This window comes from Palaemon carinicauda, chromosome 24 (genome assembly GCF_036898095.1).
Source record: "Palaemon carinicauda isolate YSFRI2023 chromosome 24, ASM3689809v2, whole genome shotgun sequence".
Classification (NCBI taxonomy): domain Eukaryota; kingdom Metazoa; phylum Arthropoda; class Malacostraca; order Decapoda; family Palaemonidae; genus Palaemon; species Palaemon carinicauda.
This window is the reverse complement of record NC_090748.1, coordinates 12,798,995-12,825,463: the sequence shown is the minus strand read 5'-3', so window position 1 is coordinate 12,825,463 and position 26,469 is coordinate 12,798,995. Positions and strand designations below refer to the sequence as shown.

The 26,469-nt window shown below is 44.7% G+C and overlaps 1 protein-coding gene across 1 annotated transcript in view; it reads right to left on the bottom strand.

Annotated features, from left to right (window-relative positions):
* LOC137618087 (histone lysine demethylase PHF8-like) overlaps nucleotides 1-25,868 on the bottom strand; it is a 210,306-nt gene extending 184,438 nt beyond the window's left edge. Inside the window, 2 exon segments of the mRNA XM_068348062.1 lie at nucleotides 1,738-1,823; nucleotides 25,736-25,868. Of these exon segments, the coding sequence (XP_068204163.1) occupies nucleotides 1,738-1,823; nucleotides 25,736-25,833 (184 nt within the window). The 5' untranslated portion in view covers nucleotides 25,834-25,868.
* Nucleotides 25,869-26,469: the final 601 nt, after the last annotated feature.

Below are 26,469 nucleotides of genomic sequence, written 5' to 3'. Positions count from 1 at the left end.
TGAGGGTGAGCGCCGAGGCGCTAAGTCAGGAACATCAGCAATATCGGCAGGCGATCGCTCAGGCGGTGCCTGGCGCTTGAGGGCAAGAGGCGCAGTTTTGCGCTCAAGCCCCTTCAGCCCCGAAGGGCTTTGAGACTGCGCAGTGGCAGTATCAGGTGGCACGTCACGCGTATCAGGAACTCTGGAAGTGGATGGTCTGGGCGACAAGTCACAATGTCCCGAAAGACGACCATCCTCCGAAGGGGATCGCGAACGATCCCTGGAAAGGTCTAGGTTGGTAGCTGGTAGGACAGGTGAACGGCGAGTCGTCTCCTCCACAGAGGACTGTGGCGACGACGAGCCGAAGAGGCGCCTCTTAACCCCTTTGAAGGGGGAAGGAAGGCCTCTACGGCGAAGGGGAGGACGAGCCTTCCGCCTTATACGCCCACGAGGGGCCGTGGGATCAGGAAGCTGACCATCGATGGGCCTCCGAAGAGGAGTCTCTGTTAGTGAACTCCCCCGAGAGGGAGAAACACCGGCAGGAGAGACCGTCGGACTTAGCTCCTCCCTCGAAGGATGTTCGGAGGGGGAGTCTAAGCCTTCAGCTACCTCAGCCACAGGAACGGGCGTTTGGCTAGACCCACGGGATGTTTCCGTCACCACAACGTCAACCACAGACAGAGGATCTATCTCCACTGAAGTTGGCGATTGTTTGACGGCCGCACCCAGTTTGATCATGTCAAACAGAGCTTCCTTGGAGGGCAAACCCTGTAGCCCCAAGCAAGCCCAAAGCTTCAAAAGATCATTGTTAGACACAAATTCCTCCTCCGGGGGAGAAGGGGCAGCTGCTTCGCTATGGTAGGCAACTACCTCTCCCTCACCCCGGGATCGGTTAACAGCACTGCGGTCTACGCTACCACTCGCCGGCTTCTCGGGAGAGGCCGCTCGAGTGGGAGCTTCGGAGGAGGAAAGGGCAGCAGAAGAAGTAGTCTTGGTATTTTCTCTCTTCCGAGAAACCTCCGAAGGAGAAAGATCTCTTTTAGCCTTCTTCTTGCGTCGCCGGGCAAACCTCTCCCACTGGGAGGTAGACCACTCCCTACACTCAATACATACATTAGACCTATCACACCGTTGGCCCCTACACTGAGGGCATAAGGAGTGAGGATCCGTGTCCAAGGCCGACATAAAGGTACCACAAGGGCGGCCAGAAAGTCCAGGGCATGTACGCATGATGAGAAATAGAGGCCAACTTCACACACACACTGAAAAGAGAAAGCAAACAAAATTATGGCAGTCAAAAACGAGGAGAGCGCAGACACATCTGACGTCTCTCCGAGCCAAAAGTAAAGTGAGCCTTTCACTGGTGTGTGTGTGTGAGGGGGGGGGTTTAGCTAGCTACCCCTCCCTACCCCCCGCTAACTAGCGGTGGGGTAGGAAACCCTCGTTAAAGCTTTTATGGCTCGTCGTTCAGCTACGCCGAAGTAATTACCCCATGTAAATAGCGTGGTTTGTATTTCAGTTACGGAACAAATGGTTTTTAATGATAGAGTAAGACGTCTGTACTTCATCGAGGTGAAATAGTGATGGTAATTACACCTCGTAAAAAGCTTAACAGCTAGTTTCAGCTAACACCGAAATACATCTCCATAGTAAAGAGCGTAATGGCTTGTATATAGTGTCGGAAAAAACATAAGATAGTGCTGTATATCTTTTCAATATTGAAATTAACAATAACTGCATATACAAATGCTAACTTACAAACGGAAGGGCCATTATATGCTTCACATCGTGGACAATGAAAACGATCGATGTCTACTGCTTGGTATTCACGTACACCAACACATCTGTAAAATAGATACATAACTGAGAAAAATCTTTGACAGGTTATTGCTAAATATCCATTATATTTGGATGGACTTTACACTTAAGATTAGCCACATTATAATTAATCATATGAGTTATTTTCAACAACTTAGAATATCTGATTAGTCCAGCAATTTAAGCTATATGTTGTATTAACCCTTTTACCCCCAGGCTATTTGGAAATTTCCTACCCTTAACCCCCAGGGGGTTATTTTTTTCCCAGCACATTTTGCAGTATATTTTTTTTAAATTGATCTAACAGCCTTAATTTTTGTCATAGAGAGGTCAGGTTGGTTTCATTTTCTTGGAAAATACCTGAATTTTCTCAAAAAATTATCAAAAATATGAAAAAAAAAAAAAAATTTTATAGCATTTTTTTGCAAGGACGTACCGGTACGTCCATGGGGGTAAAGGGATGGCTTTTGCAAAACGTACCAGTACGTCCTTTGGGGGTAAAAGGGTTAAGAGATGAAGGTCAAATGAAGTATTAAGAAACCTAACAAACAAACATTTTTAACTTTTGCAACATTAACCCAATAAGCAAAAGATGCCATATTTCTGAAATAGGAATTTCAATCATACCAACATCTTTTGATCAAAATTTAAAAAGAGGTTCCTACTACTGTACTCATATTATGACCCTTATACGATACAAAGTACCACACCTTTTATCATTGAGTAAAATGAGACACAACATTAAGACTAACAGGATTTGTATTGGAAATACTGTATAAAAAATTGCAAGTAATTTGTATTTGCCTAACTATGCATATCCTAGTCTTTATCCCTTTGACCTTTATGCCCAAAGAAAAATGACGTTCGTGAACAAAAGTTTTTTAAAAAATCGGTGCGTCCAAACTATAACAGAGATATGTATATATATATATATATATATATATATATATATATATATATATATATATATATATATATATATATATATATATATATAGATATATAGATATATATATATATATATATATATATATATACATATATATATATATATATATATATATATACACATACATACATACATACATACATACATACAAGAAAGATTCTGTGTACAAAATTTTCAAGATGCAAATATTTTTATGACTCACCTTAAAATGTTTCATTTTAAGAAAAGAGATTTGCCAGCCAGGCCGAGAATAAAATAGTTACCCAATAAAAAGAGTTGAAGAAAAGGAATTGACAATAGAAAACGTAGCTGTAGCCTATAACAAGGGTAACTATAATAGTACAGTACATATGGTAATGAATATTTTGTATATGCACAGTATTGTACTGTATGTATTGTATTAATTTCCATTTATTATTACATTACATTGTAATAACAACCTAATTTAGAGGTACAGTATTAACAGTTAGTTTAGGTATATTGAAAATGTATTTGGCTGTACAGTACTGTATTTCATTGTGGTTATACTGTTGCATTATTATAAGATTTAATGTGATGTTTTGTAGGGTTTCAAACGAATTAGACAGTTTGCATGTGAAATGTGACCCACAACATGAAAAAATCACTTTACGACAGCTACTCCAGAACTAATTAATTCAGTGTTGTGAGGCATCACTGTATCTATCTATATATATATATATAATATATATATATATATATATATATATATATATATATATATATATATATATATATATATATATATATATATATATATATATACATTATTGCCCAAGGAATCGGATTGTCGACTGGCTGTAGCATTTTTTAAGATGTGAGCGTAAGCGCCCACAAAAAAAAACATACAGCTAGTATAGCAATAAAAACTCTGTTGGTTTACCTACCCGCTTTGTGGACAGTGCTTACCAACATTCATAACGTAATGAAATGCTGACAAAGTTTGTCTGGCCGTCTTATGAGCGGGCTTATAACGTTTATAAATGTAATGAGAAGCTGACGTTTGTTGCTATCGTTCATAAACGTAAGCAAACACTATTCTCTTGGGACTAAAGGCTTAAGATATTAACCCTGTAAGGGTAAAGTCTCACAAGCATATTGTGTGAGAAGCTGGTGAGACCATCCTATCTGACGCAGAGCGACCAGCTAGAACTGTAGAGTGGCATTACAAGTCACGCGACGCTGCCACTGTTAGCTGATGCATAGAGACCCACTCACACACTGGTGATTTAGCTCACTTTGCTTGGAGGTAAGACTTCAAAGGGGATAGGGCTGGCAGGCAAGTTTGTATAAATAGCTAAGGTTTGTATCGTTAGGAAAAATGACAAACTTATAAGAGAGTTTGTATTTTTCCTAACATACAAACTCGAATTCTTTACTATAGGAGATATTCTAGCGTGAGCTGGAAAATACGGCAGAAAAACATTAACAAGGTCGTTAACGACCGGACAGGTAATTACCCACCTGACAGTAGTGGGGGACTGCCGGTCGATAGCTGCTGTTTACCTTCAATCGGATTCTAGTTAGGACTATCCTAGGGGGGCGGTGATGGAGGGAAGATTTGTGTAAAGAATTCGGGTTTGTATGTTAGGAAAAATACAAACTCTGTTATAAGTTTGTCATTTGTTCCTACACTAAATACAAACCCTGATTCTTTACTATAGGAGACTTAGTCTTGAGGCCAGGGTGGCCAAGGAGTTCCCTATCTTTAGGGAAGATAGTCCTCAGACTAGACTCTTTTGAAGCAACAATCTTCCATTATCTTCTTTCTTTGTAGATCCCCAGAATCTCAGTACGACTGAAGGTTTGCAACTTCATGAAAACAAAAGTTTCAGGATGAAGTGGGTCAGGAATATTCGACTCGGACCCCCTTCAAACTTGGGATTCCCCCGACCTTGCCAAGGGGAAACCTCGTGACCACGATTATAACTTATACTCTGTGAGAGGAATCAGATGAGTATCATAACTTATTTCCATTGGCAAGTCCAGCTGAAACTGGATACAGGCTAGGATCCCCAGATGTGGGGGAGAAGGAGACGAAGAAGATCGTTGGATGTCCTTCTTAAAACATAGTGTAACCCAGAATCCTCAACCAACGGTTACTGTCCCCTGAAAGGGCGTAAGGTAGTAACAGCATCTGTTGACCTGTCACAATAGGCCCTATAAACAGGGTGTCTAGAAATTTATGTGTCACGTCGCTCAAATAGTGAGCAGTGAATGTAGATTGGCGTTTCCAGACCCCAACACTTAAGACTTGGGAGACTGAGAAAATTCTTTTAAACGTCAGAGAGGCAGCCACTCCCCTAACTTGATGGGCTCTGGGTTGTGCTGCCTCTGGGTCTCCATGAAAAGTCCTCGTAATAACTTTCTTACGTCAGAAAGAGATGGTGTTGTGAGAGATTCTCTTCTTTACCCTGTTGGTACAAGGAAGAGATGACGGAGACGTGGTCTGAAAAAGTCTGGTGCGCCTAAGATATTTCTTTGACGCCCTGACTGGGCATAGTAACAACTGGACTGCATCCTGTGTTACCTATTGAGTGGAAATTCTCAAAATCTCCCATCGGTAGATGAAGGATTATGAGTCTAGCCACCAAGCCCGGTACGAGGTTGCGAGACACTCGCCCCCCCCATCTCTTAGAATGGGTGACGCAAGACAGACCATGTAGCTCACTGACCCTTTTAGCGGAGGACAGAGGTACGAGGAAGACGGTCTTAAGGTTCAGAGAGTAGTCTGAGGCCCTTAAGGGCACATAGGGCAGACCCTTCAGCGAACGTAAGACACGTCTCAAGGAGATGGTCTAATCTCAAGTGGGGGGGGCAAGATCACTTCAACACCGAAACAACCAAGGTGATGTCTACTGAGGCGGAGAGGTCAACCTCTTCTCCGTCTACAGATGAGGCTCAAGGCTGCGCGATAGCCCTAAATCGCCGAGACTGAGAGAAGCTTTCCTCACTGAGGTATAAAAGGAAGTCTGGGAACTACTGATCCTTCCTTCGAGGATCCAATTGCTTCACATTGTCGCTGTTGTAGCGGTTAAGAAGTCCATTGTCTTAGCCCCAGCAGTTAGGACTTCTTGTAGGGTCTGCCTAGAGTTTTGGTTTGACAAGGCTTCTGTGACTGAAAAGAGCCAGGAAGAGTTGAGTGTCTCTTCGAGGATTAGCCTGGTGTGAACCTCGCCGTGAGGGGATCTAAGATCAGAGGAGAGGGTTGACGTCTCTGAGCTCGGAGAACAGACCAGGTTTAAAGGTCGCTCAAGAAAGGCAGAGGCGAGGGACAGTGACATTGCACTAGCCGTTAGGACAATGTCCTAGAGACTGACCATATATGGTCAACGACCAAGCCTCCTCTCCATCCCAGCTAGGACCAGGAAAGGCCAGGCAGTGGCTGCTGAAGACTCGGCAGATAGATCTATAGGCTCCCCCCACAACCTTAGCTTACAAGGATGGTAAGGTTGTAGGCACTGAAGGCTCTAACAAGTCTGGGCGGGACTCGAACCCCAGACTGTCAATACATAGCCTGTCTAAGGCTGGAGAGTCAAAGGGTCGAGGAGACCGATGCAAATCGCCGAGGCATGAGATATAACACATAGTTCTTAGAGTCCTTAAATAGGAGGATTCTAAGTCCCTCGACGGCAGCACTCACGAGGAATCCTTAGGCTGCGATAATTCCTCGCGTGTAATTACAGGAAAAAGTGGAGACGCGAGTAGCAGACAAACCTTATATCTTAACCCTCGTATCTTTCTTATCGAAAGGGGAAGAATGGTAGAACTCGGAGTGTCTGGAGGTAATGGCGAAGACCGCTGACGAGAGTCGGAAGGCTCTGTCATAATGACGATGATCGCGTGCATAGCGCTATTTGCGCGCGTGCACGGACACTCTGTGCTAATTGTTACGAGAGCCCGACTACTCCGCATAACTGAAACTCGAAGGTTCCAAGTCGTGTGAACTCGAAAGTCCAACGCGACAGAGGCCCGAAGGACTCCTAAGGTCATGAGAACCCGTAGGATAAACATGACGAAAGTTTAAAGGCTCCCGATCACGTCCGGCGAAAGGGTGATCGTCACGAGACCCCGAGGGACCAACGTGAGGGGAACCAGTAGGATCAAAAAGACATCTCCTACCAGCACGAGGGGGAGAACGTCAGGGATGAAAATAACTCCTCCGCAGGGTAGATTTGTTCTCCCGAAGGAGAATGCCGCTTAATACAAGGCTCTCGCTCCGCCCCTGGAGGAGAACCTAAAAGCGTAAGAGGGAGGAGCATAGATCAGTAAACTCCTACAAGTTTCTTCTCGTGATTGGTAAGAAGGTTCTCCCTAAGGAGATCGCCTAAATCAAGCTTTCTCCCTGCCCTATGGGGAAAAGCGTAGGCGTATTAACTTTTCTCTCTCAACGAGGGAAAAGTCTTTCGGAAGGAAGGATTGCCAAAGGCAAGATTTCTCCCCTCTCTAAGGGGAAAAGCGTAAGTCTAACAATTTCTCTCTCGCGAACGAGGGAGAAGTCCTCCCGAAGGAAGACATTGCCTAAGGCAAACTTTCTCCCAGATCAATGGGAAAAAAGCATAGGCGTAATAATCTCTCTCTCGTGGACGAGAGAGAAGTTCTCCCGAAGGAGGACGTCGCTTAAGACAAGTTTTCTCCTAGTTCTAGGGAAAAAACGTAAGCGTAAAAATCTCCCTCTCGTGAACAGGAAAGGAGTCCTCCCGAAGGGAGACTTGGCCTAAGACAAGCTTTCCCCCAGTTCTATGGGAAAAAAGTGAAGGCGTAATAATCTCTCTCTCGCGAACGAGAGAGAAGTTCGCCCGAAGGAGAACATTGCCTAAGACAAGCTTTCCCCCATTTCTATGGGAAAAAAGCGAAGGCGTAATAATCTCTCTCTTGCGAACGAGAGAGAAGATCTTCTGAAGGAGGGCCATCACCTAAGGCAAGTTTTCTCCCAGTTTTACGGAAAAAACGTAGGCATAAAAATCTCCTCTCGTGAACGAGAGCGAAGTCCTCCCGATGAAGGACATCGCCTGAGCCAAGCATACTCCCAGGGAGAAGTTCCCCCTGATGGAGGCATAAGCCGTAGACTTGGTTTTCCCCCAGCTCATGGGGAGAAAGCACAGTCTTCGGGGACGAGATAGTAGAGGTAAAACTCATTGAGCTGTTCGCAACTCCTTACGAAGGAGGGAAGGTTGCTGACTGTCTGAAGTGGGGAAGCTTTCCCTCAGAAGGGGAATGGATCTTTCACGCAGTCCAATTCCGAGGAAGGTTATCACTCCCTCGTAAGGGAAGGATCTCTAATCCCTGGAGGCGAACCTCCTGTCAGTAATTTAAATTTCCCAATAAGTTGATCAAGTTGCAGGTTGACAACGAGCGTTACCTCGTAACATGGGCAGCTCGTGAGCTGTCACATGAAGCGCAGGATAACGAACAGAGCGGCCGAAGCCCTCGGCATCGTGTTCTATGTCGCTACTATCTGGGTGTTTTCTTTTAGCCTCTCTAACACGTTTCCCTTTTCCCTTTTGCTCTCAACCGAAGAGAAGAAGGGGCGAACCCCTGCATCTTCTTTCGAGGTTTCCGAGAGACTCAAAATCCTTAACTCATTAGGGAGCAAAGGAATTAGGGAGGTTGTCCTGTCTGAAACATGCGAGTGAGGGATTGACCCCGCGAGTGTATGATCGGAGATTTGCGTGTGTAGCGCTAATTGTGTGCGAACACCTGCGTGACTGGGGTCTGAAGGCTCTGCCATAAGAGTAAAACTCCTGATTGTTATGGGAGTGTTGGATGGGTGTACGCGAACACTTCACGTGACAAGAGTCCGAAGACTCTCTGACCTAAGAGTAACACTCTTGATGACTTGTGTCACGAGAACCCGAAGGTTCAGCGTGATCGTGCGTGCCCCTAGAGGTTGTGTTGCGAGAACCCGAAGGCTCAGCGTGAACGTGCGTGCCCCTAGAGTTTGTGTTGCAAGAACCCGAAGGGCTAGAGCAACGGGAAAACGCGTCTCCCTTGTCACGAGACACCGAAGTGTCAGCGAGACTAAATGCACGAAAACCCGAGGTTTCAGCAACTAGCTGTGAGAAAACGAAGGGATAGCGCACCGGGAAACCGAGGTTTCCTTGTCACGAGACCCCAAAGGGTCAGAGATCGAGAATTCAAAGGCGAGAGCGATCTCTCTGAAGATGGAGAGTAAAGCAAGGAGAAGTGCTCTATCTGACTTTTTCTAGAGCGGATGGAGACCCTCAAACTAATATGCGAAGAAGAGGGTTCGAGGTTAGGACGTGCTTTGCCCTTGGCCGCGCTCCTGGTTTCTTAGATGATCCCTCGCACGACAACGACAGCAATGCAGAACGATGACGAGAGGGATCGTTCTTCTCAGATTTGTGGCATGAGTGTATATAATCTCGAGGCAGGAAGTCTCGGGGAGAGACAGAAGGCGAGAAAGAACGAGAATGATAACGTCTCTTCCTATTTCGCCTGTCTCTTCGGTGAGAATATCTAGGTGAAGGCGTAAACGGGCGTGCGGGAGAGTTATCTCGCACGTCTGTGCCAGCCGTAGGGAGCGCGCGCGCGCAGGAGAAAATTCCCCATAGTGGAATCATATGGGCGCGCGGGCGTGTGCGCATATCCTTGCGGATGTGGGAGAAGGCTGGTGCGCCGGTAAGTGCTGGCGCGTTGATAAGCGATGGCGTGTTGCAAAGCGATATCGCGTTGGTAAGCACTGGCGCTGCGGGAAAAGGCAGCATGGCTGCCTTGTCAGAAGACCTTCTAACAGTAGAAAGTTGATGCGCAGGTTTTACCTGTCGCGTAGGATGGTGTTGGGTGCGTATGCGCACGTGCAATAGAATGTTGGCGCTCGGGAGCGCATAGGAGAGCACTGGCGCGCAGGAGTGCCATTGCGCAGAAGATTGGTGGCGCGCAGGCGCGTGATGGAGTTATGCTCTTGTTGCAGCGTATGCGCATGTTGGCGCATACGCTCTTAATGCCCTATGTTAGGGTAAGAAGGAAGCGCTCTTAAGTTTGTGACGAGAGCGCTTAGTCTAGTGGCGAGACATCTCGTGAAGAGACAAAAGGCAAGGAAGAGCAAGAACGATTATGTCTCCTCCTATGTCGCCTGTGATTCCGGAGAGAACAACTGGGCAAAGGAGTGCGATCTCTCCTTTCCCTCTTCTATATCTCTCCCTTCTAGCCTCCGACGAGGGGAGGACAATGAAGTGGAGGAGGAGGAGGAGAAGGTACTGTGAAGACCACTTCTACATACTTGGCAGGGGAACCCATCCTCCGCAGGGTAGCAGAACACCCATGACCTCCGTAATGGGGCATAGGGAAAGAGGATCCACATCCAGCGGTGACATAAAGGTGTCATGAACACTTCCTCAAAATAGAGGACCTCATCTACAAAGAAAAAGAAAAAGGATTAATCAAAACTCAAAAAAAAAAAAGAAAGGCTAGTCTGCCAGCAAATAAAGCAGGAGCAGTGGTGTTACCACTGCGACGGCTAGAATTTGATTGAAGGTAAACAGCAGCTACCAACCGGCGGTACCCCACCACTGTCAGGTGGGTAATTACCTGTCCGGTTGTTAACGACCTTGTTAATGTTTTTCTGCTGTATTTTCCAGCTCGCGCTAGAATATCTCCTATAGTAAAGAATGAGGGTTTGTATTTAGTGTAGGAACAAAAAGGGATTAGAAGTAGCTTGCAGATTCCTGGAAGATTGAGACTGTCTTTCATAGGACCAGGATGTTAGGGCCCTGTGGAGGAGAGAATTATTGGATGATTTCCTCCACCTTTCAGCCACCCTCTCTATCTCTTCCGGGACGAAGAGAGAGGAACCCTCGAAAGGAGAATTACATAAAAGCGCGTTACTTCCACTTTCGGCACCTATCTGTGGAACCTCCCTATGATAGTGTCCCTTCTCTTAAGTATGGCGTTCACCCACAAGTTGACAGCTTGGTGCAACAAGAACTCAAGTTTCCAGGTACCGGCAGTAGAAAGGATTCCAAGAACCGCCTTGTGGACTCCTTACACAAATCTACGGAGCACTCAATGTGGCCCAGGGACCCCATCATAAGTCGAGCCATGAAGCAGTCTGCATGGCGTACTTCGCGCCTCGTTCCATGTTGAGGAGCTGACCTGCCGAAAGTGAAGCTCTCAAGGAGGAGAGAGTCTGAGTCGGGAGACCCCTTGTTAGACTCTAACGAGGGGTCGAGGGACATGGGCGAGTGGGGGTTCAGTCTTGATTTCGTAATACTTCCTTTGCAGAATGAAAGGAAGTGAAAGAGACCAAGTAGAGGAAACTGCCCTCATGGAACTGGAAGTTCCAGTTATCTGGGAGATAGTTTTCTTTCTTGCTGCTGTCAACCCTTTAGACCAAGGCAAAGTTGCACTGGTCTTAGGGGGTATTTGAGTTCCGAAGATTTTGTCCAAGAACATTTCCTTTCCTCCCTGGGAGGTAGTACCAGAATCTAAGAGCTTGTTAATGGCCCTCATACAAGCAAGGACCTGCCAGAAGGTATGCTCCGACTCCTTGCACTCATGTTCCGAATGAAAGTTTGGACTAGCTGCCCTAGGGAAATATTACTCGTCAGTATCCAGAGCATAATCTACCTACAAGCTCACATCCGTAGGAGCCTGGAGTAGGTCCAAGTCGTCAACAGGGTCGTGAGAGGGACCTGCCCACAGGGGACATCCTGTCCATCTCTGCTTTATGGGCTTCCCTCACCTTAGTGTTCTTTGCTATCGAGTCTTTGGACTCTTTTCGCGGAGGAAAATGCCCTTCCAGGAAGGAGGAGTTTGGAGGAGCTTGTGATACCTTGGGAACGTTAGTTGCGGGAGCCGAAGGTTCTCCCTCTGCAGGTATTAAGGATACTGGACACAGTTCCAGGGGAACCACTTCGATCTGCTGAAGTCAGATAGGATGGACCGTAATTTTCTTGGGCGAGCCAAGATCCCTGCTTGTTAAAGGGTGGATGAGACTGGTATGAGGTGGTGTATTGCCTCTCATCTTCCTCTTTTGTTGTTTCGTCATAACGTCTCTCGCCTTGACAGGAGTTAAGAGAAAACATTCAAGAGAACGGTCGACAACAGGTGGCACCTCGCCACTGGATCCAGTTGGCGATGATCGCTGTGCATTCTTGTCTTAAGGACTTCCTTCTACGATCGAGGTTTCCATGAGACAAACACGACCCTGAACTCTCCAAGAGGATCTGAGGAGTAGCCCTGACTTGAGCAGTCCAGGGATGTGGCAGTGGAGGGGCCAAACTCCAGGACTTCTGGCAGGTTGATACAAGGGTATCAAACCAAGAAGGGAGTTAACGTCTCTTCATGAAGTCCGGGATTTCCTTAAGGAGTCCAAGAGCAGGAGAACGTCTCCTAGAAGGAACCTGAGAAGGGGGCTGTGTTGACCAGGGCCATAGCCTATGGGGCAACAGAAGACCCTCTTACGAAGGGCGAAGAGGACGACTGGGACTGATGGGAACGCCCACAAACTTGTTGGGAGATTCGTTGAACCCTTCGGGAAAGGATATAGGCCTACTGCTAGAGGTGAAAGTAGGCGGAGGTGTTGGGACCACGCTTGGTCGCTATTCCGATACCTCTACTCTTGAATTGCTCGCGGAAATTAGCGATTTACGTGTGAAATCGCTGACACGCGTGAAATCGCGAGTTTCTCCTGTCAATGGGCACGTTTTGCGAGCAGACGGCTCTTTTCACAAGCAAACAGGTGCCGATCGTGAAGATGGAGGTCCTGTGAGGACTCCTGTTGCACTGGAGGACCACTCACGCTAGCTTCAGTAGACAATGAGGACCTTTGAACGAGAGCAACTTGAAGCTTTGGTGAATGCGTTACAGAGGAACGCATCAGAGAACGTCCCACAAGAGAGCGCTTTGCTAAAGCGGCCCAGGTAGAAAATGGCGCTGTAGGTAACTTAGCTGGCCGCCAGTCTGAGTGTTGTTCAACAGCAAGATCAGGTTTGGTCGGAGGTCGTTAAGAAGTATGAGCTGAGGTGCGTCACACAGATGGGCTGCCCGAACGCCTACCTTTTCCTCTTGGAGAGGAACATCTAGATCATGACCGTGAACATTCAATTTGCAATTGTGAACGTTCTGTTTGTGATTGTTAGCATCTTGCTCGCGATCTTGAACAGTGAGAATGTCTAGAGTGCCTATTTCGTGATCGTGAGGGTCGACCTATTGATCGTGAATGTCGTCCTCTTGATTGTGATCATCGACCATGTGAATGCGAACGGCGCCCTCGCGAGCGTGAACGTGAGCGGCGCTCTCGCGAACGCGGTCGTCCAGACCTAGATCTAGAACGTCTAGCTCATGATTGTGATGACCATGATCACAAGCTTTTAGCTCGTGAAATGGAACGCCTTCCAAGAGAAGAGCACCGAGAACGTGATGACCTTCAGTCTCGTGAGCGTGAAGCTCTAGAGTTAGAATGCCTTCTGGAAGAAGAGCGGCGAGATTGTGATGATTTTCGATCTCTAGATGATCACCAGATTGTCGCGAATGTCGATCAGAAGACGAGGGTACCGATGGACGAGAAGATGAAGAATCCCACCCTCGCAAACAGCTAGCAGATGGAGCGCTGGCCGCGTGAAAATCATCGTCACCATCAACCAGAGGATTCCTGTGAGGAGAAACAGAAGGCTGAGGATTAAGAGACGACGAAATCCCAGGATGGTGAGAAGGATTATCGTCAGCAGGAGGCAGTTGGAAGGGCAAACGTGATCGAAGGGCCAGGAGAAGGCGACTGATGGACCTTGCACACATCCAGAGCGTACGACGTTGAAGGTTCTGGAGAAGGGTCCTCCCTAGCCCCACGCCGAAGGAGCTGCAGCAACGCTTTCTTCGAAGGGGGAGCAGAAACTTCAATGGACGGCCACGCCTGCAATACATCTGCAAAGGTAAATGGCTCCCTAGCAGCTGGAGGTGAAGGTGTTCCATTAGGAGAGGATCGCGCTTTCTTCGACCCTGAGGGAGAGAGATCAAGCTTAGCCGCCTTCTTCCTACAGAGTCCAATCTTCTCCCACTGGGAGGCTGGCCACTCCCAACATTCGTCGCAAGGCAAATCCTGCTCGCAACGACATCCCCTACAGGTCGGACACAAGACATAAAGGTCGGTCTAAACCGATGACATAATTACCGCAAGCGGCACCCTCATAACCAGAACATGTTCGCATTGGAACGTAAGGAAGAAGTTACAATCACACCGGAAAAGAGAAAAGCAAAGCGATTACAAAGTCAATGGCAAGCCTTAAGATAGAGAGCGAGGACACATCCACTCACTATAAGCCAAAAGAAAAAAGTGATGTAGTTCACAGCTGTGTGAGTAGATATAGGTGGCTGGGTACTTCCCAGCAACCCCTGCCTACACACTCAGTGATTAAGCAGGGTTGCCACCTCGCACTTTTCAGTCTAATGGCTACCTTCCAGCTTTGCCGAAAGATAATCCACATAAATAACGTAAGGTTTGTTAGTATGGGAACAAGTGATTTTTCAGTCCCATTTTCTATGGAGTTATTTCTAGCCATGTTCATTGTACCAAGAAAAACTCCTTAAATGAGCTTATTTATCTGCATACTATGTTGATATGCCAAAATGAACACTAATCATTTGTATTGGTCCTTGCTTCACCGTAACTCACTTCACTCGCGATTTACCATTACCTCATTGTTCCTTTGTTCTTGCTAGTGGAACATGTCTTGCAACAAGCATTAGTCCCATGGGATAGTTTTAAAACTATAGTAAATTTATAGAAAAACACGGGACAACAATTCTAAGAGAAAAAAAACTTATACTACAGTAAATGAGGTGCTTTCAACCAATTTGACCCTTATTTCCACTGCAAATACGCCATTCTACCGTTATGGACCCCTCCTTCATGAACACACAGGTGGGAATATGGGATTTTGGGAGTGCGAAAACAGGACAGAACATGATTATTTAACACTTTTGATATTTGTAAAAGGGTACAGAACCTAACAAACCCACCTAACCTAACCTAGTAATTCCCAGGTCACAGGCCCTAGCCGGGTCTTGCCCCCTTTCCAGGTCACAAAACGTGATTATCTAACACACTTGAGATTTTTCAAAGGGTACAGCACCTAAAAAGCCCACCTAACCTGACCTAGTAGTTCCCAGATCACAACCCCTAGGGGGCCACAACCCTTCCCAGGTCACAACCCCAAGCCAGCTGGGGGGCAAGCCCCCAGACACTCCTTTCCTAGGTTACAAACTACAGTAAATCACAAATAAATTCTTACATTATGATAAAGTAAATAAGTAATTCCTTACCTTATGATTGACACCTACGTCTCTTTTATTTGTATTAGCAATCTTTACAGAAGCGTTGTATTAGTAAAGTTTGTCCCATGTATTTCTATAATACCATACTTCAAAATAGATTGTACTTCCATTTTGTCCTTTCATCACTACAGGCGTTCATGTTGTGGTCGATGCTACAAATAGCTCCACAGAACTCGAAACACTTTTCCTTAAGAATTAAATTATGTCTTTGAGTATATTCAACCAGTAGTGCAATATAGCCACTAGAAAAATAATGATAAAATCATTCATAATCAATATTGCACTGCACACAATCCGTAGGAATTGGGGTTTTTTGTCAAAATTAACGCCAGAAGGGCCAGCTATTGCTTTTGACATCGCTACAACAAAATTAATTGTCGGTTTTCCTTCATTATTCGAATTATTCAGTCATAACACGGATACCAGTGGACATTACCGTTACTTTATTACTCCGCTGAAATCCTAGTAAAACTTGATTTTTGACTGAAGTCGTTTGTAATTGGTTATGAAACCATTACAACATAATGATGTCTCAGCTCTCGGCCAGTAAACTATAATTGGGACTGCTTGTGTTTCATAAGAAAGTGACATAAAGGGGTTATTAAAACTAAACATTGCTGTAGAGGAAACATCTCTCACAACTTAGGAAAAATTTGAGGTAAAAACTTATCAACCTCATTTAATTCCACCTCGTTCAATCACTCATATAAAAACTATACTTTTTATATAGCTTTTCACATGCTCTTTCCATGTAGGGGATTATGTTTTTTTAATATAGAGTGCAGCATGCTTCTAAAGTTTTACCGAGGACCCTCATATTTTGTGCAATTTTTCGTGAATTTATGCGTTTCAGAGAATAATATATAGAGAAGAAAACGTGCATTTTACCATTATTTATCGATTCGCCAATAAATTTTCCCCACCCAAAACCCCTGGTTATCACTGGGTGGCCCCCATTACCGTTGAATATATTGAGGTACTGTATATCTTATCAACTATGTATTTGTGAGGGAAATACGGCTTATTTTTTAAGAAAATGTTATTTTTATTAATAAAATAAATTTTTGAATATACTTACCCGATAATCATGTAGCTGTCAACTCCGTTGCCCGACAGAATTCTATGGAGGGATACGCCAGCTATCACAATACTAGAAGGGGGTGTATTTACCAGCGCCACCTGTGGCCAGGTACTCAAGTACTTCTTGTTGACACCTCCTCAATTATTCCTCGGTCCACTGGTTCTCTATGGGGAGGAAGGGAGGGTCGATTAAATCATGATTATCGGGTAAGTATATTCAAAAATTTATTTTATTAATAAAAATAACATTTTTCAATATTAAACTTACCCGATAATCATGTAGCCGATTCACACCCAGGGGGGTGGGTGAAAACCAGTGTACAAGATTAAAGGATAGCTAAGTATCCCATATTTCATATAATCAGTTATCCACAATAACAATGAAATAATAAGTACCTGGTAAGGAAGTCGACTTGAACCGTTACTCTGCCTTTAATAAGATCGTCTTCCTTACTGAGCGCAGCGTTCCTCTTGGGAGGCTGAATCAACTCAAAGGTGCTAAAGTATACAGGGCTGCAACCCATACTAAAGGACCTCATCACAACCTTTAACCTTGGCGCTTCTCAAGAAAGAATTGACCACCCGCCAAATCAACAAGGATGTGGAAGGCTTCTTAGCCGACCGTACAACCCATAAAAAGTATTCAAGAGAAAGGTTAAAAAGTTATGGGATTATGGGAATGTAGTGGCTGAGCCCTCGCCTACTACTGCATTCGTTGCTACGAATAGACCCAGGGTGTAGCAGTACTCGTAAAGAGACTGGACATCTTTGAGATAGAATGATGCGAACACTGACTTGTTTCTCCAATAGGTTGCATCCATAACACTCTGCAGAGAACGGTTCTGTTTGAAGGCCACTGAAGTAGCCACAGCTCTCACTTCATGTGTCCTTACCTTCAGCAAAGCAAGGTCTTCTTCCTTCAGATGAGAATTTGCTTCTCTAATCAGAAGCCTGATGTAGTAAGAAACTGAGTTCTTAGACATTGGTAGAGAAGGCTTCTTGATAGCACACCATAAGGCTTCTGATTGTCCTCGTAATGGTTTTGACCTTTAGATAGTACTTAAGAGCTCTAACTGGGCAAAGTACTCTCTCCAGTTCGTTCCCCACCATGTTGGAAAGGCTTGGGATCTCGAACGACTTAGGCCAAGGACGGGAAGGAAGCTCGTTTTTAGCCAAAAAACCGAGCTGTAAGGAACATGTAGCCGTTTCAGATGTGAAACCTATGTTCCTGCTGAAGGCGTGGATCTCACTTACTCTTTTACCTGTTGCTAAGCACACGAGGAAAAGAGTTTTTTAATGTGAGGTCCTTAAAAGAGGCTGATTGGAGCGGTTCAAATCCTGATGACATTAGGAACCTTAGGACCACGTCTAGATTCCAGCCTGGAGTGGACAACCGACGTTCCTTTGAGGTCTCAAAAGACCTAAGGAGGTCCTGTAGATCTTTGTTGGAGGAAAGATCCAAGCCTCTGTGGCGGAAAACCGCTGCCAACAAACTTCTGTAACCCTTGATCGTAGGAGCTGATAGGGAGCTTACGTTCCTTAGATGTAACAGGAAGTCAGCAATCTGGGTTACATTGGTACTGGTTGAGGAAAACTGCATTGGCCTTGCACCAGCTTCGGAAGACTTCCCATAAAGACTGATAGACTCTGAGAGTGGATGTCGTCCTTGCTCTGGCAATCGCTCTGGCTGCCTCCTTCGAAAAGCCTCTAGCTCTTGAGAGTCTTTCGATAGTCTGAAGGCAGTCAGACGAAGAGCGTGGAGGTTGGGAGTACCTTCTTTACGTGAGGTTGACGCAGAAGGTCCACTCTAGGAGGAAGAGTCCTGGGAACGTCGACCAGCCATTGCAGTACCTCAGTGAAACATTCTCTCGCGGGCCAGAGGGGAGCAACCAACGTCAGCCGTGTCCCTTTGTGAGAGGCGAACTTCTGAAGTACCCTGTTGACAATCTTGAACGGCGGGAATGCATACAGGTTGAGATGGGACCAATCCAGCAGAAAGGCATCCACGCGAACTGCTGCTGGGTCTGGAATCGGAGAACAATACAAGAGGAGCCTCTTGGTCATCGAGGTAGCGAATAGATCTATGGTTGGCTGATCCCACAGGGCCCAAAGTCTGCTGCAAACATTCTTGTGAAGGGTCCACTCTGTGGGGAAGACCTGACCCTTCCGGCTGAGGCGATCTGCCATGACATTCATATCGCCCTGAATGAGCCTCGTTACCAGCGTGAGCTTTCGATCTTTTGACCAAATGAGGAGGTCCCTTGCGATCTCGAACAACTTCCTCGAATGAGTCCCTCCCTGCTTGGAGATGTAAGCCAAGGCTGTGGTGTAGTCGGAGTTCACCTCCACCACCTTGTTAAGCTGGAGGGACTTGAAGTTTATCAAGGCCAAATGAACTGCCAACAACTCCTTGCAATAGATGTGAAGTGTCCTTTGCTCCTGATTCCATGTTCCCGAGCATTCCTGTCCGTCCAGTGTCGCACCCCAGCCCGTGTCCGATGCGTCCGAGAAGAGACGGTGGTCGGAGGACTGAACAGCCAATGGTAGACCTTCCTTGAGAAGAATGCTGTTCTTCCACCACGTTAGAGTAGACCTCATCTCTTCGGAAACAGGAACTGAGCCCGTCTCTAGCGTCATGTCCTTTATCCAGTGAGCAGCTAGATGATACTGAAGGGGGCGGAGGTGGAGTCTCCCTAACTCGATGAACAGGGCCAGCGATGAAAGTGTCCCTGTTAGACTCATCCACTGCCTGACTAAGCATCGGTTCCTTCTCAGCATGCTCTGGATGCATTCTAGGGCTTGGAAGATCCTTGGGGCCGACGGACAAGTCCGAAAAGCTCGACTCTGAAGATCCATACCCAAGGAGACAATGGTCTGGGATGGAACGAGCTGAGACTCCTCAAAATTGACCAGGAGGCCCAGTTCCTTGGTCAGATCCATAGTCCATTTGAAAATCTCCAGACAGCGACGACTTGAGGGAGCTCTTAAAAGCCAGTCGTCTGACGGAGCCGGACACAAGATCATGATACTGCTGCACAGTCTGTAAACTGTCAATCATGGGCAAGCGAGGAAGTACAGTGACAACCCGATTCTGTCTAGACTGTCTGGGTCGTACAGACAACTCCTTAACGGGTTGCTGAGGTTGCCCACTGCGTCACAACAAGTCCCTTCTGTTGGTTGTTGAACGTCTTCCCCGTGACACATTGACTCCGTAAACAAAAAATCCTCTAACAAGGACTAAGCTTGGACTGCATGTCATGCAACACAGCTCAAGGTCTATGGGAGCAGGTGTGGTAACAGACGGGATTAGCGGCTGAAGTGTAACCATTACCTTCCCTGTAAGCATGTTATGCTTAAATAAAAGTCCATAAGAGGTTATGCAGCTAAAGGCTCCCTCCAAATGACAGAGTCCTCAAGGGAATATCAGAAGGAGGGAGAAAAGAACTTTCTCATCTACAGGGACCTTATCCTAGAAAAGCTAAGTTCTCTGAGTGAGGGTTCACTGGTGCAAAGCAGCAGACTAGAAGGCAACGTTATGAAACTGCTTGACAGTCTAGTGAGTTGGCAACAACCCAAGATGTGTTGAGAAGCATGCGGTAAGGTATGCAGAGCATGATGTATGCAGAGTATGCTGTATGCAGAGCATGCTGAATGCAGAGCATGCTGTATGCAGAGCATGTTGTATGCAGAGCATGCTGAATGCAGAGCATGCTGAATGCTGAGCATGTAGGAAGTAGAGCCTGCTGTAAGCAGAGCCTGCTGAAAGGAAAGCAGAGCGTGTGCATGGCGTTTAACATTTCTCAGAAATTCCATGACCAGTGCTAGAGTGCTTAATGCATGCTTGCATGGGGTTTAAACCATGGTATGCTGAACAGCAGAGTCAGAACGAGCTGGAACAACAACAGAGGTTTCCTCAACTTGAGGGAAAACCTGAGGTTCAGACTGCATAGGCTGAACAACAGACGGAGCAGAAGGCAGGTGCAAGGGTGAAGGAGGTTGACTCCTAGCAAGAGTTGCACCCAAGGATTGTACCAGCTGAGCGGAGGACGGAGGCGGAGTAGTCCGTTCCTGTTCCTGAGAGATGAGTGGAGCATGAGAAGGTTGAGGCTGCGCAGAACAAGGTAAAGTTCTAGCAAGCTGAGGCTCCTGAGGCGCAAGTGCATGGTGTAGATGAGCTTGCCTAGATGAGGGTTGAACTCGGTGCAGCGCTGGTTGAGCAGACAGACTCACGGAGGGGAGAGGTTGTTGTACCCCAACCGAGAGTTGCACCACTGGAGGAGCAGCAAGGGGAGGAGGAGGAAGAGTGTAACTCTCCTGATCCCAAAGCAAGGGTTGCCTTAAAGAAGGCTGAGGCTGAACAACACTGTGAACAGCAAACTCCGAAAGTGGTTCAACATCGTACGCCTGGCAGATGGAGCTGCGACTGGGTGCAGCGAGTGCAGGCGGGTGCAGCACAGGCTGAACGGGTGCAGGAGGTTGGTGCACCACCGGTGCAGGTGGGTGCAGCATAGGCTGAACGGGTGCAGGAGGTTGGTGCACCACCGGTGCAGGCGGGTGCAGCACAGGCTGAACGGGTGCAGGAGGTTGGTGCACCACCGGTGCAGGCGGGTGCAGCACAGGCTGAACGGGTGCAGGAGGTTGGTGCACCACAGGTGCAGGAGGTGCAACACTCTCAGCACGACACTCACGCATCAAGTCCGAAAGCTGTGCTTGCATGGACTGTAGTAGAGTCCACAACATCATACGCCTGGCAGATGGTACTGTGATCAGGCGGAGCGAGTGTAGGAGGCGGGAGTGTAGGCGGAGGCGGTGGAGCAACACTCTCAGCCCGACACTCACTCATCAAGTCCGAAAACTGTGCTTGCATGGACTGTAGTAGAGTTCACAACATCGTACGCCTGGCAGATGGTGCTGCGACCAGGCGGAGCAGGTGCAGGCTGGGCGAGCACAGGTGCAGCGAGAACAGGTGGAGGGAGTGCAGGCGGTGCAACACTCTCAGCCCGACACTCATGCATCAAGACCGAAAGTTGTGACTGTATGGACTGCAGTAGAGTTAACTTGGGGTCGGCAGACACTAAGTTCTGCTGAGGTAAAGCCTTAACAGCAGAGATCTGTTGTGGCAGAACCTTACTCCTCTAAGTCGGAGTGTAATCAACTGATGACTTAGGAGAGTCAGAGCTAACCCAACGACTGCATTCGGGTTGTGAACTTTAACTTCGTACGTCTGGCATAGGTCTGGACTTAACGTTTAAGAAGTCTTGAGACCTGAGACCAGCGTTACTCTGCCTTTATTTTCTCCCCTAATCTCTTCTGCAGACGAGCAAAATAAGGGCTCAATCGTCTGCGGGTGGGAGTGACGGTCTCGGTAAGACACGCCCACAACCACCGAGAATACTTCTGTGCGCCGATCAAGGCCTGCTGAACCCTTATGCCCTTCGACATTGCTTCTCCCCTGGGCTTGGGAGCTTGCAAGAGGTCCCGGACTGGGAGGACGACTGGCGCGCACAAAAGTACCCTCACGCACTAATCACTTATCACTTTGATTTCTGTTTGCACTTATTTCACTGAACTCGAAACTTAAGTGGTTTGTACCTGAAATACGCAATTCTATCCTTTCTCAAAGTTAGTAATTGCGAAAACAGAATTACAATGTAACAGAAAAATCTAATGAAAGATAAATCAGTGGTTGGAAAGAGACTAAACACTAGATCACTCTAGAAACGTTTAGTTTCTTCCCCTAAAGAGACTAGGGAGAAGAGCAAAAATCGATAATGACGTTACTCGTACGCCTGGCAGGCTTGAATGAAACGTTTATCCTCTTTCTCCCTCCGTCTCTATCTCTCTCTCTCTCTCTCTCTCTCTTGACTTAGAACCTGAGAGAAGAGCCCAATCATATATATCGTAAAAAACATATTATTGTTAAAGGAAAAAACTGAAAAGTTCCTTTATTAGGATCAAAACCATTAAGTTAAGAAAGAATGAACAAAACGCTAGACACGGTTACTCTTACTGCAACGTGAAACCGTGAACATTCTTTCTCTATCGTAACGATAGAGTGCAAGTTGAACGTTCTGAACGTCAACAACTGCAGAGACAAAACAAAACGTTAGTTCAGCTTTGAAAACAGTACGAGACTGTCAAAGAAAATCTTTCAAACTCTGTGGCGGAAATAGCATAATATGTTAACAGGTAAAACCGAAATGACGGGCTCAAAGTTTATTAACTTCGGTAAAAGACCGCCTACTATTAGGAAGGTCGAATATAAACAAATATAAAAATTAATTTTAATGAGTTTATAATAAAAGGAAGTTAATCGAAGAGGCCTATAAGAGGCGGAGAGATATAAAATAAATCTATAACTTTGTTAAGCAAAATTAAGAAAGAGAGTCTATACTCTCTTAGACACCAACACTTCCGTCTAAGGGAAGGGTCGGCCATTGAAAGGTGAACGAGAGTTCATACTCTCTCGTCACCAAAATTAATCAAATTAATTCCAAAAGCTAACTAAGCTAATATAGAAGTTTTCCAGTAAAGCGACAGCCGAAATCAAAGAGAAATACTTCACCAAAGTCGTGAAAATACTCCAAGAACATAAGCGTATCCCAGAACGTCTTGCCGGAAGCACGACAGAGGAATAATTGAGGAGGTGTCAACAAGAAGTACTTGAGTACCTGGCCACAGGTGGCGCTGGTAAATACACCCCCTTCTAGTATTGTGATAGCTGGCGTATCCCTCCATAGAATTCTGTCGGGCAACGGAGTTGACAGCTACATGATTATCGGGTAAGTTTAATATTGAAAAACGGGAGTTTCTCTATATTTACTTCAATTTTTTTATTAGTAAACTTGGTCCCGTGTATTTCTATAATAATACCAAACATAGCTTTTCACGTTATAACTTTTAATTCAGGTCGAATAGATATGTTCCAAATTCAATCTTACTTGACGTAAAATAAAACAGAACAACAACAAAAATTACAATTACATCATATTACATAATGTACTGAATAAAACATCGATATACACCTATTCGAACATTGGACTTGGCTTCTATTTCCAATATATCACTGCCACACAAATGTTCAATACCTTAACCTATCATTATTACCACGATGAATAAAACATGAACTCTAATTAAATTGTATATTCCAATACTGAAAACAAATAACAGAGGTTTAAAATATTAAACGTTAGAGACATTTTTTTCTGATCGAACAAGTACCTTACAATGAAAGCACTACCTATTAGCTTTTTATCTGAACTGTCTCGAGGAAGTGGGTTCCCAAGGTAAGTGTTGATGATAGGAAAAATAACGGGAATTTTTTATAAAAATCTGTAACTTCGTTAATAATGGTTTCCAACAGTGGTATATGGGATTCAATTTAGCATATTTGCAAAGATCTATTCTATTATTATTATTATTACTAGCTAAGCTACAACCCTAGTTGAAAAAGCAAGATGCTATAGGCCCATGGGTTCCAACAGCGAAATAAGGAAATAAACGATATGAGAAATAATGAAAAGTTAAAATAAAATATTCTAAAAACAGTAACATCAACAAAACATCTATTGCATTTATAAACTATATAAAGACTGTTCAACATAAAAAAACATTTGCTTCAAGTTTCAACTTTGAAGTTCAAACAGATTCAACCGTCCAATTAGGAAGATCATTCCACAACTTAGTCATATGCATGTTACAATATCCGGTAAATGGATGATACTTTAATTTCTAGCCAAATACATGAACCATATATTTATCCTACTCTCTATCTTGTATTTTATACATTTCTGACCATTATTATAAAGACAAACCACCCGTTCACGAGTTTATGGACTCCCTTATATAAAGACAATTATGGGGGACCCCAGTGGGAAACCTGGGTTTTTTGGGTGGGGAAATGCCATAAAACAAGTGATTTGCAGCAATAATAATGGTCAGAAATTCAAAATAAAACACAAGCCAACCAGTTGAAAATAAGGCGGCTGCTATCATACATACAGGTGGCCGCCATCCTACACACATCCCATGGTTTTTGCTTCGATATGCACTAGCTTTGCTCGTGGAAAAATTAAAACTGTAAGCTCCGTATGTACTGGCAAGCGGTAATGTTGAGCTGTGCTCACAAACCCTGTGCTTATTATTTCTGGGGTATTTTTTACTTCCATACGAGTAACAACAGCTATACATTGAACGGAGAACGTTTCCATCCTAATTAATTGCCGACATAGATGAAATTACCCTAAATATTGAAATAGATTGTACTTCCCTCAAGTTTCTTCTTGGAGACGTCTTTATGTGATGGTGGTTTAACTCAAACTGAAGGGAAGGGAGGGAAAAAATGGCTGTTATAAAACAACATCCAGGAACTTGGGCATAAATATTTGGAAGCTCCTAATTTGTTAAAGTCAGTCAGATAATGATTACGTCATGCAAAAAACAGAAAAGCTGAGCAAAGCGAATACAAGCAACGCATGCGCAGTAACTCGACATCAGTCTCCCATATGTAAACAATAAACTTAAAGTGAGAGATAGACTTCACATTTTAATAGACTGATACGTAAGATATTATGCCCCACCCCCTATTAAACATATAGAGAAAAATACCAAAGTAGCCAGCACTCATCCATTTCTTATAGCGAATTTGCTTCGCTAGTACTTTAAGTATCATATGTTTACCCTTGTCCTAACATTACACTACTCTTCAATAAAAGCAGATTCCTGGCAAGAAATGAAAGAACAGGTGTTTTTGGTTAGGATAGGTGGGAAACCTCAAGTTATGAAGGATTTCTGTTTGTATACCTGGCGAAATATTGTTTTTCATTTGGAACGCCTTATTTCAAACGCCATTACTACTTGAAAAAGGCGTTTCTGAAAATTACGTTAAACCCACTTCAAACACCAGGAATACCACTTAATCATTCAAAATTAATTAATGACCACTTATGTCATTTTAATACTGAACACCGCACAGGTAAGGAGCCTTTGTATATCAGCGGCCAGTTCCTCACGTATTAATTAAAAATGGACCTCGAACTGATATAAACTTTCCCCCCTAACCTAACTTACAAGCCGTATCATTACCTACATACCTAACGAAAGGAGTTACCCCCTTACACTACCATATTCTAAGTTAGACATAATATTACATACAGGTGGCCGCTATCATATGTACACACCCAAAACTATGCTAAGGTAGGCATCAACGACATAAATTATATTCACAAGGGTCATTTTCATCAAGGATACCAATTATAAAAGAGTACCGTAAAGTTACAGACCAGTCGTAGGTCTGGGGTGAGCGAAAAGGTTATCATGATACAAGTTCCTCTAGTAGGTAGGACTTGTCCTACTGACAACAGGTCCTATATCATTACCAATCGTCCATATACTTGTCATATACGATATCAAAGATGTATGTTAAGTTATCAAAAGTCGTTTTGTGGCGTTGATATGAAGTGAAGGCCTTTGCATTAAAGTGACGAGTTTTAGTCGAGTCAAAACCCAAGGGAGAAGGCCACAGTGCAACGCCCATTTTCTGCCAAAAATATGCCGATTCTTTTATGATTTCACATCTCAATTCAGTATAATTCTTACCTTCCGTGGAACCAGTCTTTACATATATCACATTGTATCATGAACCGGGACAAATCCCTCGATTGTCCACATAAACAATAAATAACGTCCAACGCCATTTTGGCTCAAAACAACACGCATCCGCAGAATATTTTAGTATTCTGGAAAAAAATATGAAGAGGTGCTACTACTTTGTTTCATTCTTATTACTCATTGAAGAGTAAATATAATTTCCATATCTTAATTAAAGATATCTAGTATTTTCCTTTAAAATTTTACATACAATGAGAATTTATGTAAAATTTTTTATATTTTTCAGATGCTTTGGCCATGTATGGGGTACGTTTCTTATTGAAAATTTTAAGTACTGGTCATATTGTACTTTATTTTGTCACCGAAAGATAACAAAATAGAAGTGGTCTATTGTCAAGTCGTAATTGTGAGTTTTTATATTTTTATATATTTCCTATCAATACTAACTGTCTGTAGTGTGATATGTTTACGCAGTTTATTCATAATATGACAAACACCGTTTCTTGCTCCTACGTGCCAAACTTAACGTTTTCCCGTCGTCTGCAAATTCGTGAAATTTGTTGGTTTGTAATTAATACAAAAACATGTTACCAACTAGTAAAATGCCTTATAACAAACATTTAAGAAGGTTGTTTTTTCTACTGATAAGATATCTGCGAGAAAATGTCGCATATTTCAATAGTAGGCTCTCAAAGTTTCCATCCCAATCTTCTTCTTTCCCA